General features: G+C 40.4%; 1 protein-coding gene across 1 annotated transcript; it reads right to left on the reverse strand.

The window, feature by feature from the left end:
- Window positions 1-741: 741 nt before the first annotated feature.
- On the reverse strand, window positions 742-19979 carry LOC131466039 (occludin-like). Its single transcript, XM_058639093.1, has 9 exons — window positions 19681-19979; window positions 12842-13443; window positions 11162-11353; window positions 10319-10486; window positions 5404-5570; window positions 2870-3085; window positions 2125-2296; window positions 1865-1906; window positions 742-1634 (listed from the first exon to the last, which is right to left on the reverse strand). Exons 2-9 carry the CDS (start codon window positions 13421-13423, stop codon window positions 1533-1535), a joined length of 1641 nt encoding a protein of 546 aa, XP_058495076.1. The 5' UTR covers window positions 13424-13443; window positions 19681-19979; the 3' UTR covers window positions 742-1532.
- Window positions 19980-21227: the final 1248 nt, after the last annotated feature.

Here is a 21227-nt window from a genome sequence, read left to right on the forward strand (position 1 = left end):
CAACTACATATACTGTATATCCAAACCAGGGGGGCTCAGAAAAGAAAAGAAAAGAAGTCTTAACAATATTTTAGCAAATTATTAATGTTTATTACTGCATTTGACAATTTCAAAGACATCTTTCCATATGGAAGCATGTGGTTACAAAAAAAGGTATTTTATGAGATAAAAACATTCGTTCATACAAAAATAAATGGCTCGCAAATGGTTTGTAAAATGACAGCAATGCTCCCCATAAAAAGTACAAATGTATGACAAATCAAAAGTGTGTCTAAAACTACAGTTGATCATAAGACTTTTTTTTTCACATGAAGTGGATTAACGCACAAATAAAAAATTTACTGATGATGATGAATAATCAAATGAAACAATGTGCTCAGCTTAGTCAGAAACAGTTCAATGTGTTTTTGAAGGTTAAAAATTGTTGTTTTTTTCCCCAAACATTTTTGCATAGTTGAAACATTGAATGACCACCGATTAAAAACAAGCCACTATAGGTATTTATTATGTACAGATAACATGACAAATGCTAAGACGTCCGCTGAGTCTATTTAAACAGGTTCTGTAAATTTGTTCTTGCTACGTGGAATGAACGAGATTCATTAAACGTGTACAAAATACATATGTGTATATATATATATATATATACATACATATATATATACATATATATATACATACATATATGTATATATATATATATATATATATATATACACATATATATATACATATACATATATATATACATATATATATATATATATATATGTACACACAAAACATCAGTTTGTCTCCTTTTTGGTCTCACTTGCATTTTTTGACAAACAATATAAATATCATAGTTCCGGGAAAAAATACACATGGTCGTGGCAGAGAGCATTTAAACTTGACTAACACTGACGCAAGAGGTGAGAGAAGCACAATCCATTGCGGCAAAGATAATAACGCCGTGACAAAGGTTAAAAACAAACTGCATATCTGCTTGTAATCAATTGCAGCGACACAGTCGACCCCCCTTTACTACCACGTTCTCTACAATACTGTTCCACCCTTATCTATGGAGATAAAACAAAGAAAAGTGACCGACCAGTCTGGAGAGCAAACACACACACACACACACACACACACACACTGAAACCAAAGTGTTGTGTTATCACAGGTGACTGAAGGTGAAGTGACTTTCAAATCAACCGTTCGAGTGAAAGCAAACATCGAGCAAAACGAGCTGGCAGTGTTTGCTGGGGAAGTGGCTACAACTGAGAGGGTCCTGCTTCCATTTCCTTACCACAAAAGTAGTTATTGACACATTAGTGATCAGAAAGACTAAGCACACGTTAAAGTAACTATTACAACATGCGGTACATTCTCAATATGTTTGTGTGTATTGAAACGTGCAGCTCTGTATCGAGTGTGTGTGTCGGTTTGGTGTCAGCTCGTCAGTTTGCGGCATTTTGGAGTGTGTCTTGGGCAACGTCTGAGTGTTTTTTCCTGTGTGGAGCACAGAGGCCGAGATTCAGGACTCAGTGGATTCACGAGTGGTTCTTGTCGTAGTTCTTCACCATGCGTTTGACGTGGAACAGTTTGCGTCTCAGCCTGCGACACTCCCTCTTCTTGGACTGGTAGTCTGGTGTCTACAGTGCAGACGGAGCACATGAGTAAGTTATGACACACATGAGATCGTTAATGAAACTACATCGGGAAAACATGAAGGGAACACAAAACATTAGCAAAAAATAGTATAAAAATAGTCGGACTAAGACAGGAAACCGGACAACTCCCGGCAAGTTTGAGATTTATTGGCCGTGTACGAGTGACTATCTCTCTATCAGCTAGCGCATATCGAATCAGTAAGTTTGTTCACCTGCTTGAGATCCTTTAGGTGATTATACTCCTCTGCTGTAATCTGAGGAAAAACAACAAGTAAAACATTTGATTACATCTCCTCAATAGGAATCCTCTCTGTATAATATAAGCGCTTTTTGGCCTCACCCGCCCCTGCACTGCTGGTGAATAAACACAAATGCTCCCTAAGTTAGGTCTGATAGCAGTTTACAGATGAAGGACACAAATAATCTTACATCATTTCTGTTCATTCAGCCCCGTCTCCGGTGCGCGTCTTACCTGGTATTTGGCGGACGTTTCGTCCAGCGTGTCCAACTGGCGGCTGAGTTTGTTCAAACGATCGTTGATGTCGTCCATCTCGGCACACATGCGCTTGTAGTCCCTAAGGTCAGCATCAAACTCTGCCTTATATTCATGACGCTGCACGTCCGATTTTATCACCGGGTACAAACTGGACGAAAGGAACGAAAGGAAAGAGACACAGAACAAAAAGCACATCAGCATCAGAGATAAACTCACTCTGTATCAGTCATCGCCTTCAATGCTGAGCCTGCTGAGAAACACACTGCACGGGACAGTGACGAGTATTGGACGTGCTGATTTTGATAAATGGTGAATCCAAATAAGTAATTACTCTTTTTCATGAACTACATTGACTTGCATGTGTTGTACCTTTGGCCCAATTCTCTGGTTATCCCTGCGTACAGTCCATATAAACTGGCATGCTTCAGAGGATTAACGTCTCTGCCGGACAGAGTAGTGAATAGTGTAGCCTTCTCTACACTTTGTTGTTTATTCCCTGGTTTATACTTAAAGGTTTGAAAATACAAGGTTTTCTAGCTGCGTTCTCCTCTCAATCAAGTCATCCTCATGAGCTTCATGTCCCGAGATTACGTGAATTTAGGTCTGGCCCTAAGGGAGCCACAGAATTTGACTGCAATAATCTACAATCTGAGGTCAGAGTTAATGACATTTCTATCTCTAATCCGGGTAAAGAAAGTGCAGCCTTGTTCCCGACGCTCACCTCTCCCACTCGTCTTCATCCAGCTCGTTGCCGGTCTCTCCTCCGGTCGTGTACTCCGTCTCGTACTGAGACTCGTCCATGTCGGGGTTACGTCTGCGTCTCTTGCCCCGGTTGGCCGAGGGTTTGCGGCCTCCGCTCATCTCCTCTGAGGGGCTGGAGCTAATTCTTCCTTCGTGGGAGTGGGCCTCTGATGGTCGGCTGGCCCTCTCCGAGTACCTGCAGGACACAAACAGACACAATGACATCAGCTTTTGTTATGATGAACAATATGTTCGTTCAGCAGAGGTTACTTTGTTTTTTTGCACAGAATACTTGAAAGAAACATCATGAGATTTGCATGACCACGTTTGTAGGAGCCAGAGTTAAGTTAGTTTTAGTTCAGGGTTAGGCCGGGTGGTTGATGCAAGATTTGACACCTGTTACAATGTCATTTAGGGCAGCCTGTGGCCAAATGACATTTGGCCACAGGTTTGTCGCCGGTTCAAGTCCCCACCAGGCCAAAAGGGCTGGGGTACCCCTGAGCAAGGTACCCAACCCCAATTGCTCCCCGGGCGCTACTCAGTGTGGCAGCCCACTGCTCCTAATTCTAGGATGGGTCAAAATGCAGAGAATAATTTCCCTACGGGGATTAATAAAGTATCTAAAATTAAAAATATCTTTGACAGCTATGATAGATAAAGGAATTGGAAGATATGTACTGAAAAAGATCTAGCAGTTTGATGGATGTGTCTGTTTTAGAAGCTTTGGTGTAACAGGGTTTTTGGACAGTCGGGTCACTACGTGTCATTAGGTTGCGTTGTTGAATTAAGTGTACTTTCGCCACTACAACGTTGTCTAGACGGTCAAATACAGCAATGTTACTCCTACAGTTCTTCTACAGGGGGACCCCGCGCCAACACACCTGATTATTCAAATAAATTGGTCGTTATCAGGCGGCTGCAGTGCTTAATGATGAGCTGACAATTTGAATCAGGTGTGTTGGAGCAGGGAAACATCTAAAACATGCAGACTTGCCTTGTGTCAGGGAAAGACGTTTTTATAACAAAATACATTAAAAAATAGGCTAAGATGAAAATTGTGAACATAAGAAAATAAACCTCCAAGGACATCAGGGAGGAGTTACAAGAATGACAGAATATGAGACAAACAAAACAATTATTCCCTGATGACCCAGACAAAGACAATATTGAGAAAGGTAAGGACACTCTGAACCACTAATGATTATTGTTGCTCATGCCCTACAATTTTCACCATGGGCCACTTAGAAGTCTCCCCGTGACCAGGAAGCAGGTACAGCTCTTTAATAACAAATTCAATTTTGTAGATTTGTAGGGATTTGTGGAGGAATCCAAATCCAGTGAAGCAGTTATTACAAGTTCTTACAATGGAAGGCAGCATGATGTCAGGACACAGCAGGTCTTCAGGCTAACATTCTTAAGCTGATGAAAAACATCGGCTCTGTTTACTCTGCGAGAGTGGAAATCGGCGGCGTAATAATAATAATTCTCTGTACTTCTCTTTCTGATGTGACTGACTTGTTTTTCAATGATTACCAAAGAGCAGTTTGCTCTGCGTGCACACACACACACACACACGCACACACTGAAGGATTAAGGACAACAAAAATAAGGTGCTTCATAAAATCCTTTGAAGAAAATCAAATACGTCGGGTCGTAAACATTCTGCTCTTTTCTCGTCCACAGAGAATTCAGTGATCATGAGGAAAAAACAAGGGAAAATTAATCTTTCTCACACACACGCACACACACACGCAGGTTTGTGCTATTCTCCTTCCATTTATTTGGACAGCCTAATCCCAAACCTAAACTTAACGTGGTGCAGTTAATGCCTAACCTCAATCTTAACCACAATTCACACTGCAATCCTAACTTTGCAGTTGAGCTTCGGAAATGAGCTTCTGCCTCATTAGGACCAGGTTTTGGTCTCCATGAGGACTACTGGTCGTGACAAGGTCAGTGTTTGTGCCAGAACAAGGTTCTAGAGAAGTAACAAATACAAGTACACACAGAGCTCTCCTTTGTGGGCAGGACAATATGTTTTAAACATAGTTGCGATTAGATATTACTTGTGTGTCACGTGTTTGAATGGTTGACTGTGTGTAATCTTTTGCTTTACAGGGAACAGAACAGAATTCTACAACTACTGTAAATATACGAGCTCTAATCCTGTATCTGTTCTTCAGATATGTCAAATACACTAAATTAAAAGTACTTCTTCATTATAATGCCTCTTTTCTTCTCTTTTTTTTCATGGCTTATCTTGAATTTATGAGCGTGGGAGCACACATATATTTATTTATTAAATAAAATACGATTGGAGCTATGCTTAACCCCACTGATCACAGGCTTCCATCCAATTTCCCCGCACTAAAAAGACGCTAAGAACAATGACCCACCTTCCTGCGAGTCACACACGAGGTGATTTACTGTTTGAATATGGAATATGTGGAAAAGAGAATGTATACACAGTAACCTTTACTACATATTGAGAAAAACTGAGAACATGTCACGCACTCTTTGTGGTGGTAAGAAGTGTCTCCGTTATAGAAGCTGCTGTCCGTCTTAGGCGGTGTGTAGGAGATGACACTGTTCACCGAGGCGTTGAGCAGACCCGCTCCCTTCTCCGACACCAGCAGGGTGGGCGCGTCATGAACACTGTGGCTTTCCTCCACATTGTTCACCTACAGCGAGAAGGGAAAAAACAGGAGGAACAGACTCAGCAAAAGCAAACAAACAAACAATTCAGGACCCACAAAGCAGCAGGACAGCGTCGAAGGAGACATTATGTTTCTCCGCTTTCCGTAAAGTCAGCGACTTCAAGAGGAGAGAAAGGCAATCTCGATGGCAGGAAGTTTGTGACTTGGTGCTTTGAGTTTACACAGAGCGTGAGGCACGTCATTGAACGGCAGTCTAACAACTCCACAGTGAAGTGTGGAATATCTCCTTGATCCAGAGTGTGTGAAAAATTCAAGAGAATTAAAACGACAAAAGGCTAAACGCTAATAACGTATAAACGATTTAATAAATGGCTTTTTTATACCATGAATTACTAATCATGGGCATGTGTTACACACACACACACACACACACACACATAAAACAAATGTTTTGCTTTCACTTCTTTTTTGTTGCTTCACTTTGTTCACTTTGTTGCCACGAGCATGCTGAACGGATGTGTCCCTCCTTTGTGTCTTCAAACACAAATCTAATCACGGTCACTTCCTATGAGGTCAAATGTCACGCATGACTGAACTCTTTACAATGAAGGCCTTACTGGTGGTCACTGATTCTTCATCTGAACTTTAAATTAGCCCCATTGTTTCCCCACCTCAACTGCACACAGAGAGAACGCGATCCGGAACAATGTTGGTGTGAGGACTATGGGAGTAGAATATGTACTGCCTCTGCTCAGGGACACGTGGTTATATTTCTAAGTTGCATCCATTTGTAAGTTAGACACAAACAATTTGTTTTAAGCATCGGTCAGAGGTGAGAATGTTATTTCACAACCACGCAGAACCTTTACAAAAGAGAATTTCTTCTCCTCTGTTCTCTCGGGTGAAGCATGACATGAGCAGAACATCGGCCTAGCCCCCCAAAACAATAATCATGGTGGGTGTGTAGTGTTTGGGCAGGGGAGAATTGCCCCACAACATGCAGCTATGGGAGAATCTCAAAAATGCTCTCCGGGTGTGCAACAACAGCAGCTGCTGTGTATGTACGCACAGGAAGAATGTCTGTGAGTCCTGAACCTGCAGAGACAAAGAGAAGAGGCCGGAAAAGAGACACAGAGCGGCGCATATGTTGTTGAAAGGAAATCTGGAGAAAGGACAAGTGAGGGAGGGAGACGTGGCACTGGTGATGCATGAGAGAGACAGGTAGATATCAAGGAGGGATGGCGTTAAAAAAAAGGTGAAAATTAAAGCTGTGCAGCAAAGATTGAGATTTACGCAACTGTAAAATATCTCTGTCAGGCTGTCTGTGACAAAAGAATTTAACATCACAATGATGGCACTTACGCTACAGCAGCTGTACTAAATGTATTCATTTACCGAACTGAGAGAGGTGAGATGTGGAAACACTGGAGACTAAAAATATTAATGACTGAAGAGAAAACAGGAGGAGCAGAAGGAAAAAGTGAAATATCTCCAGTGTTCACAGAGAACGCCCTGAAAAAAAGAGAGAAAATATCCAGTGAGCAGCAAAAATGCCCTGTTGTTGCCAGACCACTGATAAGATTGGTTAGACTGTTACTACTCCTACCCAACAAGGTCTGCAGGAGACACTTTGAAGCAGATGGGAAGAATACAGGTGCCACTTTTGCTCCACTGGCAACTTTATTAGGTACACAGGACACCTAATAAAGTGGCCAGTGAGTGTATTTTTCCTCAAAAGAACAGTATCCCTCCTTAAACAGCTGTGAGTAACATAACACATAATGTCAGACCAGAAATATCAACTTGAAAGACTCAGAAAATCTTTGCTATCCATCATTCACGAGCAGTTCTTAATAAAATATAAATGAATGTACTGTATATTAGGGCTTCAAGTAACGATGAGTTTGAAAATGTATTTCTACGTTGCTTGTTTTCTTGATGAATGAATTAGTTGTTTGGTCCATAAAGTGTTTTCCAAACCTTTTAATGACATTGTCACATGTCTTGGTTTGTCCACAAACTAAAATTATTCCGTTTCAGTGATTTCTTTGTTATACGGAGCAAAGAAATATTTACATTCAAGAAGCTGAAAACTCAGAGAGCTTGTTTAGTTACCAATTAATAATCAATTGATAATTCAGTGCAGCCCCCAGTGTATCTACCTAATCATTTTTATAGATACATTAGCAATAAATTTATGTTTTAAATCAATGTCGTGAATGTGTTCACATGCAGCCCTGCAGAACCCGACACTGATGACCTCATGCAGCAGCAGATACAATGCCCCCCTACCAGGCCATGGGTGAGCTGAATGAGGCCAGTGTGTGAGGTCATCAGAGCGAGCCGGGCCTCCGCGAGCTCAGCAACAGAGATGGTCAACTCTCAAACCGACCACTGCCTGAGACTGTCACTGTCACAGTGTTTAAAGGAGCCAAACAAACCGAATGACTCATTCTGTGGCACAGATTCAGGTAGTTCTACATGGAAGGAAAGAACTGTTGGAAATATATCAGGAAGCTAAGGACAAAGTGGTTCAACTTCCACACAAAGAGGTCTGCTTATGTAACCTGTTACAGATGGATAAAATAGATGGCCATCATGATACAATGATGACACACTTTGGCCGACCTGCTTTGGCAGATCATTCCCTCTTTTAGGCAGCAAAGTCCTCGTGTGTACATTTCACTATGTACAGTACATCAACCTTTGAATAAACAATCACCTCCCAGAATTGTCATTAGGGTGATCAGGTATCAGCATTTGCTTCCTTTGTCCCACATACCACGTACTGAGACAATGTCCCACATTGTAATCGGCTCTAGACTGATGCTTGTGTCTGTCTGTGGGAAAAGTTCCCATCAGACACAAATTGATGAAAAAATGATGGAAAATACAGCAAAGAAAAGACGATGCAGCTAAGTTGTACTTGTAAACGATCAAAAGTATGGGGAAAAAAATTACACTGGCCTGCTTATATATATATATATGCCTATATAAGCCATAGCTTTTACAAAGAACCAGTTGTACACTTGATACATAAGGTCAATCCTGTGTTTATCTTTAAAGTTAAACCTTCTATACGGTAACAGGTGTACCACACTGGGATCTGGTCACCCTAACTCGTGAAGTTTGGAGGACATGTGACAGCCTCAAGGTCAAATTGTAAAGTAATGACATGTTTGCAAAGACCAAACCTTTTCCTGAACATATTTCTTACTCGGTTTTTACAGCATTTTATTTTATTTAAGTGTCTAAATGCATTTACGGCATTTGGTTTGTGCACTTCAGTGTATCACAGTACGTGTGATGACATCAGTGAGCATTGCTCCATTATTAGACTCTGTGCTCATACACCTGCGTGATGTTATGTTCTCTATAAAGACAAACACTCTCAAAAAAAAAACAGCTCAGTGTAAGTTAGTGGTTCCTTTCTCGGCAAGCAAAAAAAGAACTGCGACTCACTGCTTATTTGAATAATGTGATGAAATAACAGAGCTATGGTAGTAATTCTAAATCGTGTTAGTAAGCAAAGATAAGTATTACATGCTGTATGTTTGCGGATGCTGTGAACGATCAGTGTTTTTATAAATTTGATGCATGATTATTCTGTAAAGTGCTGTATAAATAAAGCAAATAATTAACTATTAACAATTAACTAGTAATAACTTAGTTTGTTTATTTATACCTATTTACTGGCAGTTACATGAGCAACTATTGTAGATTAGAGGTTGTGGATGGGTACACTGGCCGTGATTTTAAGAATTTTATCATAGTATTTTTAATTCCTTGCAAACAAAGCATCTGCTTTTACTGATTTGTGGTGAACTCTTCTTCAGAACTATGTTACATTTAGTTTTAACATAAATGGTGCTGTTTATGACCGTCAAATTAAATGACCTCATAGTCATTCATTGTACATAACATTTGAAAACGGTAATCAATAATTAGTCTATACCTCAGCTAACAGAGCAGTATGACTGGAGTGTTGTTGACATTTAAAAACCAAATGCAGGCTCTGTAGAAACCACCCGACTGCGTCCTATCTTCTCAGGTGGTTAATGATTACTCAGAGTGAAACCAGGTGGCAGGCTGGGCGCAAACAAACCCCGGTTGCTATCAGCTCTGACCCTGAACAAAGTGACTCAGTCAGGGGGAAACACTCTTAATGCTCATGTCTGACTGTCTCTCTGCTAGATCCTATAAAATGATAATGATCGATATGTTACGTGAGGATCCGCTTGGACTTTCAGCTCATAAAGATGAGCGATGAACTCACATGAGACACGTAAAGTGGTGTACCACGTCAAAAAGTCCATCTGGATGTAGACAATAGTTATATGTTAAAAATAGTACAGAACGTGCAAGTGTGTATTTAGGGAGTCTGCATCACCACAATCACCTAACCTGTAACTATAATCCTTATAACTGATGATTACTGAAGTGAGATGACTACCTCACTAATGGGCTACCTAATTACCTATTTTGTATCTCAGAAATTGGTACAAAACTACTTGGACATGTGGCAACAAGTCAAACAGTTAGGCACCAAAAAGAAAAAGAGTCTGTCATTTTGCTTTAGAGGCTGAATCAGGAAAAAAAAAAATCCTAGTTGATCATTCATCTAATCAAATGGGCATTAAATTCACCCAACCGTCCTTCAGCTGGATTTTAATCTCTCTTTGACCTTGTTCACTTCAAATGTGATTTTTCTCCATTAATCCCCCGTAAATCCAGTCATATTTAAGTGCCACTGCCATCTTATTGTCTCCTACCCATTCCTCCACATCACGGCCTTCTGAAGCCTTCCCCGCGACAAGAGGCTCCTCCCAGTAGATGTTTGGTTTCCCGTAGCGCCAGATCTTCCCTCGAGTTTTGAATGCAAAGAAGGCCGCGACACCCAGAGCGATAACGACCAGGAATCCACACACCATGGCAACACCCTAAAAGAGCAAAAACACGGGGCATGAAATTTGGAAAGATCTCAAGTAGATACACACACACATTTGACATTACAATGTAGCAAATGCTTCACAAAAGGCAACTGTTTGTCAATAATCTAAGACAATTACCGTCAGCAGAGATAAAACATTGGTTCAGTATCACACTATGTGACATAACTCAAAGAAACCTTTTAAATGTTTTACCTCAGATGTGTGAAATGTTTCTCTGTTCAACAAGTTGTTATTATGTTTTTTACTCATGAAGACTCAAGAATCAGGAATTATGTCATTCTTAATTTATAATTAGTGATATTGACAAATGTAAAACACTTTATCCTGATAATGTTTTTGGCAGCAGTGTCCAGCCCAATTTCCATCAAAATACATTATAGCAATATGAAGACGTCACAACAGTTCCAGGAGATTTATATTATCTTATAGGAGATCTATAAGATAACTTATAGACTCAACAAACCATAACACTGTGGGCATTAAAATTAGTCTTGCAGTCTAAATAGTTATTATAAATTGTGGTCTTTACAGCTCCTTTAACATAAATGAAAACTATTTCACCTGGAACACAATGGTTAATTTGACAGTACAAATGATTCATCATCATGAAATACTGATCCAACCGTTGTTGTCTGCTAACAGAGAACAAGGAACACTACAAACCTCCTGTGGGTCCACAAAGCAGTAATGGTAGAGGTACTGGTTGTACATGGGGAAGCCTCCCACTCCTCCCATCTGTGAGTAGCCGGTCTGGTACAGGTTCTGGCACATCATGAGCATTGGGTTGTACATCATGCTGGAGGAGCCCTGGGCCATTGGGTTCACTCCAACGATGTAGACAATGTTTATGATTCCCTGTGGTCGAGGCAGATTTATTAATATTTACAATTACGTCAATCTCTAATGATTAAACTGAATTAGATGGTGTGCAGAGAAAAATATGCGCGGTAATACACCACATAAAGAAAAAGTACAGTGTCTTCATTTCCTTCAATCTAGAAAAATATTACACTGTATATGAAACATTGAGTAAACATCTGAGTGTGACCATGTGTTTTTACTGAACATAGTGCAGCTGTGCAGATTGTATTCCTGGTACTGAGGGTTTTTTGAAACCATGCACATTTAAATACCATTCATTTTAGAGCAGGGTGGGAATAGTGAACTCTAAGTATTGGAAATCAGCATGAGGTGCTTCAGCCAAAAAAGAAAAAAAGCATTTTCAGTGTTGCAAATGTAAGGTTCAAATCAAATTCCTCTTATGTTGTAGTAGAACCACTACAGTGAAAAATATGAAAAAAAACAAAAAACTTAAAGTGATAGTTCAGGTTTTTGGAGGTATGTTTGTATAGCCATCGCCAGGAATGGCTGTCAGCAGCTACACAAGGAAAAACAGATTTAAGCTACTTGACAAAAAGCTCTAGCACTCTTGGCTTTGCAGCAAGAAACCCGGGTTTGCGACCCAGTCGGAATAAAGACGAATAAAGTTTGCCTAAACTTTTAGTTGCCTAAAAGATTAGGCAAACACTCTAAATTGACTGTAGGTGTGAGAGTAAATGGTTGTTTGTCTCTATGTGTGCTCTGTGATGGCCTGGCGTCCTGTGCAGGACACACCCTACGTTTAGCCCTATGTCAGCTGGGATTGCACAAGCTCCCCTGTGACCCTCATGAGGATAGAAGTGGTAGAAAATGGATGGATGGATAAAAGGCTAACCAAAGTAAATCTATGCTTTGATTTGTTTGTGTCATGCTGTGACCACATGGACTTACACCTAATACTAAAATCTGGATACTGGTGGATCAGAGACAAATGATGGAACAGCAGTAGTGCAAAAACCTGTGTGTAAAGAGTTACCAAGAGGGTGAAACCTCTCAATTTATCTTTCTGTGACATTCAAAGATGTGGGAGGAAATTATTCTACCACCTGACAACCACTCCTGATGACGTAAGCTTCGCTGTTGAGAAATCTGTGTGGCTCTGATTGATGAGTCAGCATAATTCCACCTTTTTACCTTTTTATGACCTGTAGTGACAGCACAGCCTGAATATTCCAACCCTGTACAATATCATGTATACTACGCGATATGTTTTTATGAGAAACTGTTGTATTTATGTAGTTGTGCAAATATGTGTACGTATTCCTTACAACAATTTTCACTTTAATCTATACATTTGTAATTGTATAGCCTGTGTGTGTAAATATTGAGTGCGATTGAGTGAATGATGAGTCAAATGACTACTTATCACTGAAATTAGACTTTCTGATGACAGTACCACAAGATCACTCCATACGTAAGACAAATGTGAAACCATCAGAAATCTGAAGTATGGATAAGGTTTACCTGCAGGGCGGCCATGATGATGCTGGTTATCAAGAGTGCAAGAAAGAACTTCCTGCTGCGGAACATGCTGGATTTAGAGAAGCTGGTGATGAAGAATCCCAGCGCTCCGATGAAGTTAATGGCTGCCATGGCAATCATGGCGGTTTTGGCTGAGTAAGGAGAAATGTAGGAGCCATAGTAGTTGTTGTTGTTGTAGCCTCCGTAACCTCCATATCCGGAGCCATAGCTGGAGCCAAAGCTGCCCCCTGAGTATCCGCTGCCGTAGCCCATCCCAGTGCCCATTCCCATACCGTATCCATACTGCATGTCCCACATGAGGGTGGAGGCCACGCAGGCGAATATTGCCACACAGAGGATGATCACTGTAGCCATCATGGCCTTGATGATCCCAGGAGGTGACAGCCATTTGTAGAAGTGCTGTGGTTTGTCCTCAATGTAGTAAGATCCAGGCGGAGGTGGGTAGGCGTTGAAATCACTCTGAGGGGCATGGAAGCTGCCTGGAGGGCCAAAGCCGTTGTTGGATGGAGGGGAGAAAGGAGGGCTGTAAACAGGCGGACTCTCATAGTGCTGTTTGTCGAACATCGCTGAATATACGTCGGGGACTGTAAACACAAACACGATAAAAAGAAAAAAGAATGTAAGAAAAACAGCTGAGGGAAAAAGAGCCTGGCTCTGTTTTTTAGCAGCACTGATATGAGTAATAACTCGTACGTGGAGAGATATGGGAAAGTGAGGCGTGACCGTCTCTGGTAAGGAGGCTGAGTAACAGAACTGTGTAAATGTTTTACCTTTTCCAAGAGAGTGTGATTTATGACGGTACAAGTTAGGGCTGTTTGTGCAATTTTCTCCTGCTGTCAGGTTCAGTGAATTCATTTTTACAAGGATTATCACACACCACAGCATACCTGCTTTATGTAAAAAAGGAAATGCTGTGCATTACAGCACAGTAATAAGATGGTAATGAGTCATTGGGAAGTAATATTATGGTAATACTGTCTTATTTTTGTAGTAATTACCACATGTTTCTTTGTTAATAACAACAGATAATGTGTATGAGACACAAGGGAGGGTGAATAGCACATTTATAATATAGTAATTATTCCTGTGAAGGTATGACATTGATAGTAACCTATACTAATTTTCATTAGCAAGTTTACACCTGGGTATAATATGATATTACTCTAAATTATTATTACCACACTATTAACATTGATATTACCAAGCTGAAAATTGCATTAGAAATTAGAGCTCATAATTCCATAATATGTCCTCCCAATTACAAAATAATTTCCATACTATCACTACGTTGTTACTGTACTGTACTGTAATGTTCAATCTTTGTAAGGAATGACCTTAGCTTTGAGGTCTGAGCCAGTAAAATGTGGAGAAGACCGTACCAGGACAGAGAGTGCAGCCAAACAACAATACTTTCTCTTTTGCCTCTTCACAGACAGTAGGAGTGTCTCTCCAGCCTCCACAATGTCCAGCCAGACTTTGAACATTTCATATCCCTCCATCCAGCTACAAAATGTTGTTCCCTGTTCTGTGTCACATATCTCACAGAGGAGGTCGCAGGATAAACACAATGTACACAACCTAACAATGCTCATTCTTCTGCACGGAGCCTTACAGGGCGTGGGCTGCAACAAATGAAGTAAAAAAGGCACCGGAACACCAAGGAAGAGTTACAGTTTTTCCTTATTTTCAATCTGAAATCTTAAACTGACATGAATGCCTTTTATTCAGCAACAACAACAACAATAAAGGAACTAATTCGTCGACTCATGGGCTGCAACTAATTCATCTATTACTTAAATGATTAGGTTTACGTTTGCAGATTGAAGCTTCTAAACATAATCATTGCTGGCAGATCTTCTGAGGCATATTAATTGCTGCTTTTCTCCATTTTATATTACAATCAATTTAAATATTTCAGGTTTAAAATGCCAGCTGCACAAAACATATAATTAATATGTCCACTAGGACTGTGTGAAGGGAATGCATGTTTATTTAAATGGCCAGTCTTGATAAATGTTGCAACCCCACAGACCCAAATGAAAGAATTGACCCGGATAATCACCTCTACTTTAACATGACTGAGAAATGCCAGTACTACACTGAAGATCAATTCAACGAGTGCATTGAGATGAATGGGAAACTGTCTTTAATTCACTTCAATAGCAGGAGCCTATACACCAACTTCGACCACATTAGGGAATACCAACAACACTTAATACTTTCAACATCATTGCGGTGTCGGAAATATGGATTAATGAAGACAAAGGCACAGATTTTTGCCTGGATGGATATAAACTTGTCTATGTTAACAGAAGAAACAAAGGTGGAGGACGAGTGGCCCTGTTCATTGACAATAACATCGAATATGACATTGTACAAAATATGTCTAAAGCTGTTGAACACTTAATGGAATGTGTGACAATTTAAATCTGTGTGACGAAGGGCAGAAATATAGTGCTAGGCTGTGTTTACAGAGCACCAGACTCAAGACTAGAAGATTTCAATGAATGTGTGGGAAGAATATTCTCAGGGACTAGCCAAAAGAGGGTTTTATCTGTGGTGATGTGAATATTGACTTACTCAACCCATAAGGAGGGGAGGGAGCTGACATTGATAAGCACAAATGTCAACATGTGAGAAGTATTTAGCTGCCCCTGTAAATCGAGCCACTACGGAGAATCAATTGATCCAAGATGGAATTGCTAAGCTGGTCACTGTTCAAGTCAATAGTTAACCTGATGAATTGATCTCTATTGATTGGATTACTTTGTGACTTTGGGACGTTGCAACAAGTCAAGACTGTCACTTACGACGGAATAATATGGACACATGTACAGACATACACGTAGTCTGATTGACTGTCAAGAGCTAGACTACATCTCTGAGTGCTACCTGCTGCTGAAACATGTTTTGTCAAACTCTCATAAGAAAAAATTAAAAATAAAAAAATAAAAATTAGTATGATGAAAATATGTATTCTGTGGGTAATGGGGGCGGGACTAGATAAGCTTTTGCTTCTCCCGCTTTCCCTTTCGGTTATGTGTATTGTGTGAACTACACTAAGATGATGTGTGATGATGATTGATCTAACTGACATGACAGAAATAAACATATAAATAAATAAATCAGTTGATTTAGCAATTTTGCCCTGAGTGAAAACAGTTAATTGTGGTTTTAAAACTTCTTTATGGGCAGAAAACAACAACCAGGTGTTAAACAGAGAAACACATGTCATATATGAGGTAACACATTTGTAGCAGTTATATGTTGTGTCTCAAAAGATGTGTATTATATAGTGTTGTTAGCGGATTATTGTCCAGCCCTGCATTTAAATATGAATTGTAAAGTCCATCTTCCCTTGGTTGAGCACAACAATAGCTCTGATTTAAAAACAAACAAAAAAATATCACATATCATCTGTATCTTTTACTTTCTCTTCATCAGGCATCTTGTGAGGGAGGTAATGACCGAGGAAGGCGCCTGGCCATTCACAGGTTTATTCATACAGAGAGAGACAGTCAGTCACTGGCACTGCCCACAAGTCTACAGTCCTGGGTTATAACTCTCTGCTCTTTATTGGACTCTGGCACACACAGCAGCAGAGGCCTCGCCTCAGAGCCTCCATCTCAGACACCTTCCCATTACTCCCTCCCTCGCTCATTCCTCCATGTCCTTCGTCTCCTTCATCACCTCCCCCTTCTCTCCATCCCTCCATAACTTCTTGCCTTTGTTTTGGGAGCAGGAGGGGCATAAGTCAAGGCTGTTATAGTCACAAGAACAGTGTTGCCATGGAGTCAGGGGAAAGGGAAAAAAAACAGAAAAAAGAGAAAGGAAAATTGAGGCACTGTCCAGAGAGGATCACACAAGAGCTCCTCTGTGCTGCTCCGGAGTGGAGTGAGGTGGGAAAAGCAGGGAGGACAGGTGGAGGGCTATCAGGTGTCCACTGTTGATCAACAGGCTGTCCCACGAGCCACTGGGCCGTAGTTTATTTACTACTGCAGTGTTTGCTTTTTATTGCTAACTAGCAGGAAACAATCTGAGGGTCAAGGTCTTTCAGAGCAATGGAATTCTACCAATAAAATAAAAAACGTGAAACTCCCACTTCAATATTTCCGATTTAAAACATTAGGAAATATGTATTTAAAGCCCACAACTCTTCTGGTGTGTACAAGTCTGAGGCTTAAAAACATCTTATATAGATAACTTTATTTATCTCCTATAGGTAATTCAAGTTTCCACAGTTCCACCACTCCACACGAAACCAAAACAGAAATCCAGATTGCATGAGGAAACACTACATGGCATAATGGGAAAGCACGTACTCAGCACTATACTAAAAACAATGTAAGGTATGCAGAGACAAACTGGGCTAAAGACCAAAAAAAAAATGAATAGCTGAAAATATAGGGAATAAAAACTGCCCAGGCTAAAAAGAAAGTGATAAATACCTAAAAATAAATAATAATACATGTATAAATACATAAATACATTCAACAAATAGTGCCCATAGGACAGATTATTTTTTGATCAGTGCAATCTTTAGAAAAAAAATATAATAATCAAACGAACAATTGAAGATTCATGCCCATCCCTGCTATAAACCTCCCAAACACTATGGTCGACTGGGGGTTAAAAAAAATGAATGCAATAAAATAAAGGGAGCGGTCAACAGCAGGGCCAATCTTTAGAGGCAGAAATATCCGGCACAACTTTTTTTAACCACCTAGAGCTGCAACAATCTTTAAATTACTTCTTTAAAAAGAATAAAAAGACAAAAACAAATTATATGCAATTAAAGGTTCCAGTTTCTTCAACACAGGAACTTGCCGCATAACTTTGTTTAAACATGATTAGAAACTGAATATTGTAACTTTTGGACAGTATGTCAGACTGAAACTACCAGAAAGATTTAAATAATAATCATCAGGTAACTTTACAATGAAAAGAACCACCAATCACGAAAAGGGTCTTTCTCACTGATTGTCAAATAACTCATTAAGGAAAAACCTAGTACAATTTGACTTAAAGTACCTGCTGCGCAGGGAAAAACAAGTGACAGCAGCAGCAGCTGCAGTAGTATAATAGTAGCAGTAATAACCAAGTGGTGTTTGTCTAAAACTTCATGCAGAGCAGAGAGCCGAGCATTTGGACAACAGTCCCAGGTCAGGTCACACACCCACCAGCCGCAGCCTGAGCTCCAATACAACACAGAGACTCTATCATCTGCTGCTGATAATGGAATTCTACTCACACAGTCACATGTCTGACATCTGTCAAAAACAATTAGACTCCAGCTCCATGTAGACTGGGACACACAGGAGGCAGCACAACACTTGTTTCTTATGGATTAAATCACATATGTACATAACTTAAAAGGTATTGCACATGAAAACAAAAAGTGAAAAGGTTTCTTGAGCTGCATTGGTGTGAACTGGGTGTACCTAATAATCTGGCATCTTAGTGTAATGAATCAGTCCTGAATAGATATGAGCCGATCCAGTGCTCAGTATCAGTCTGACGCTGGTCAAAGTCACTGGATCGGATACCAAAAACAGTCACGCTGTAAAGAGAGACACGAAGCACCCGACATCATGTGACCAGAACATGAGTGAGGCTGCACATGTCTGGAGAACAAGTGTAACACAGCTTAGGTTGAGTGTGCAACACGTCAGATTGTTTATTGACAGGAAGTGAATGTACTATGTGTTCTCGTAGCTTTAGAATAAAGATTTTATGTGTACTTAAGCTTTGTTTATACAACAACCTGAACAAACAAACAGGCCAGAGTGTGAAGAGAGATATGCTTTCTAGAATGCAAAGGCCACCGTAGTTACCTGACACAGGTAGGAAAGGGAGTGGAGGAGTTCAACATCTATTACAAACTATAGTAACACTACAATAACAATGGACCTTTAAAGGAGATCTAGTTAAGACTGTATTGGAGTGATATCTGTATCTCATGGTTGTGATATCGGCTTCTGTATCGGATAAGAAAATGTGGTATGGAGTCAAAGCAAGTCCCTACTGTCTATGACTCTGTAGTAACAACAACAACAACAACAACAACAATAACAACGCTTCAATATCCAGGAGTCAGAATCAAACATTTCTCTGTCATTACTAGGGATGGGACTATACCACTTTTTTGTGTCCGATACCGATATCACAAACTTGAGTATCTACCAATACCGATAAGAGTCAGATACAGTTATTTTAGACCATTATATGAACTATGAACACATTTGTGCCGAGTCATTTCAAAGACATAATTCAATATATAGGATTTTTGGATTTGACATGTATATCTTTTCGATATCCGATGCAGTGATTTTGACCAGAACTGGACCGACACTGACCGATGCCGTTTCCCATCCCTATAAGTTACTCTTAACACAATTTGTGTGACAGATTGTAAATACTTATAACTAAATGTATTTATGTTTTCTTATGTGTTGTCTTTACAGTTACATTTACCTCCATCACCTGAGAAAGGTTAGAAACCAGTGTTTTAATTGATTTATAAGTGATCTAGTGTTGCTTTTAAGAGGAATTAGTTCCACTACAGTGCACGGTAATGTATTTTACACTCATGGAGGCCATAGTGGTTCGGCTGTAATTCTTTCTTTGGGTGTTTTCTTATGAGAAATTCGCTGGAAAAAAGCGCTGTCTGATTGATCAGTATTCACCTGTCCCTGTTCTGTATCGAATATTTTGGTGAAAACCTCCGTCAAACACACGTACACAGCAGCGTGAGTCAGACTGAATGAGTTCAAACAGTATTGTTAGATAACAATGCACCTGTAATGTCGTCGTCTTCTTACCTGAGGATGACTGAGGGGGAGGAAGAGGCTGAAATCTGGCCCGGGTCCCTGTTTCCTGTGAAAACTCTCCTCGGTACACTCAAAAGTTTGTGAACCGCTGAGAAAAAAAACAACAACAAAATAAGCGTCCGCTGGAAAGATGGCAACGTTTTAATGTGTATCTCGTTATCCGGGGTTCAACTTCAAAAAGTCGCGTCTCTGCTTGAAGCCCCAGTCCCGAGTAGAGACGAGAGACAGTTAACGGTCGAAGTCCGAACAGTCTGAACCCTCTGAACAAGTGCTTTGTCCCGCCTGACTACACCGCCACACCGCCGCGCATCCGCCGCCAGAGGGCAGCCTTTCCCATGTTTACACATGAGACAATAAGACAGGACACTCAGTGTCCACACAACAGGGACAGAAATGATGTCCCTGGACCCTCACTACAATGTTCAAGGATAGTAAATCTTCATATTGTATTAACACTCACCAGCCACTTTATTAGGTACACAAGACGCCTGGCAGTAGTGGCTCCTGGGGTTAGGGTTAGCGAAGGTCCTCTGAATACCTTGAGTAGTTTTACCTTAGAACCATGTTTCTCAAACTGTGGTACATGTACCACCAGTAGTACACAAGCTTTCTCTGGTGGTACTTAGAGGAAAATACCTGAAATACCAGGGTATGTGATCAGAGTGGAGCCAAGGAAATTTGACCGAGGTGCATAGAAAATGAAACGAATAACAAAAAAAATGACGAAGCGTGCAAATCGCCAAGATGGACGCCAAATTCAAAATGGCCGACTTCCTGTTGAGTTGAGGCCATGGTCCCAATGGACTTTTTTATTTGTCTTGGGCTATAACAAGTTCCCACCAAGGAACTTCAGGAGATCAACAGACTCTGAAAATACTCAGACCAACAACCACACCATGATCAAAATCACTTAAATCGGGATTTCTTAAACAATCACCATCCAAGAGCCAAACATTGCTAAAATGAGAAATATGAGTATGCAAGACTTTTGCATCAAAAACACCCGATTAAAGACAAACACTATGGTACTGTAGGACACATTTAAATGTGACACCTAGGGTAGTGCCAGGTTTTTTGTCTTGCAATACTTCAGCACACCAACTGCCTTGTAGGATTCACGTGCAATGCAACCACAGGTGTAGAGTCCATCCAGTATTTGAATTGATCATCACACCTGAACAGATTTTCTGGAGGCCAAGCTCAGAGTAGAAGTGAGCAGCAGATATTCAAATCACATGAGACGAGCTGTTCAGAAAATGTCATGCTGCCCTACACTCCCAATACAAAGGGACCTTCAGACACAAACTAAGCTCTCTTATTCACACATAGTATATGTAGAAGTCTTTCCATGACAGGCCAATTTGGCCTATGTGATGCACAGGGGCATTACAAATGGAAATGCAAAGCAAGCAATTGTACAGAGCCCTGAGCTGAGAGGCCCCCCTGAGAACAGCTGATTTTAACCCATTCAGACCTGGTATTAACACCTGTTCTGAGTGATACCATCATGACCAGACTGTGGCAAGTGCAAGTCCGAA

Source organism: Solea solea, chromosome 9 (genome assembly GCF_958295425.1).
Source record: "Solea solea chromosome 9, fSolSol10.1, whole genome shotgun sequence".
NCBI classification, from domain to species: domain Eukaryota; kingdom Metazoa; phylum Chordata; class Actinopteri; order Pleuronectiformes; family Soleidae; genus Solea; species Solea solea.

Excerpts from the sequence above, each read along its gene's own strand:
- LOC131466039 (XM_058639093.1), bottom strand. The coding sequence starts at position 13,423 with ATGTTCGACAAACAGCACTATGAGAGTCCGCCTGTTTACAGCCCTCCT. Across the intron at positions 11,354-12,841 it reads TCATCATGGCCGCCCTGCAG|GGAATCATAAACATTGTCTA; the intron begins GTAAACCTTATC and ends CCTCGACCACAG. Across the intron at positions 10,487-11,161 it reads GCTTTGTGGACCCACAGGAG|GGTGTTGCCATGGTGTGTGG; the intron begins GTTTGTAGTGTT and ends TTGCTCTTTTAG.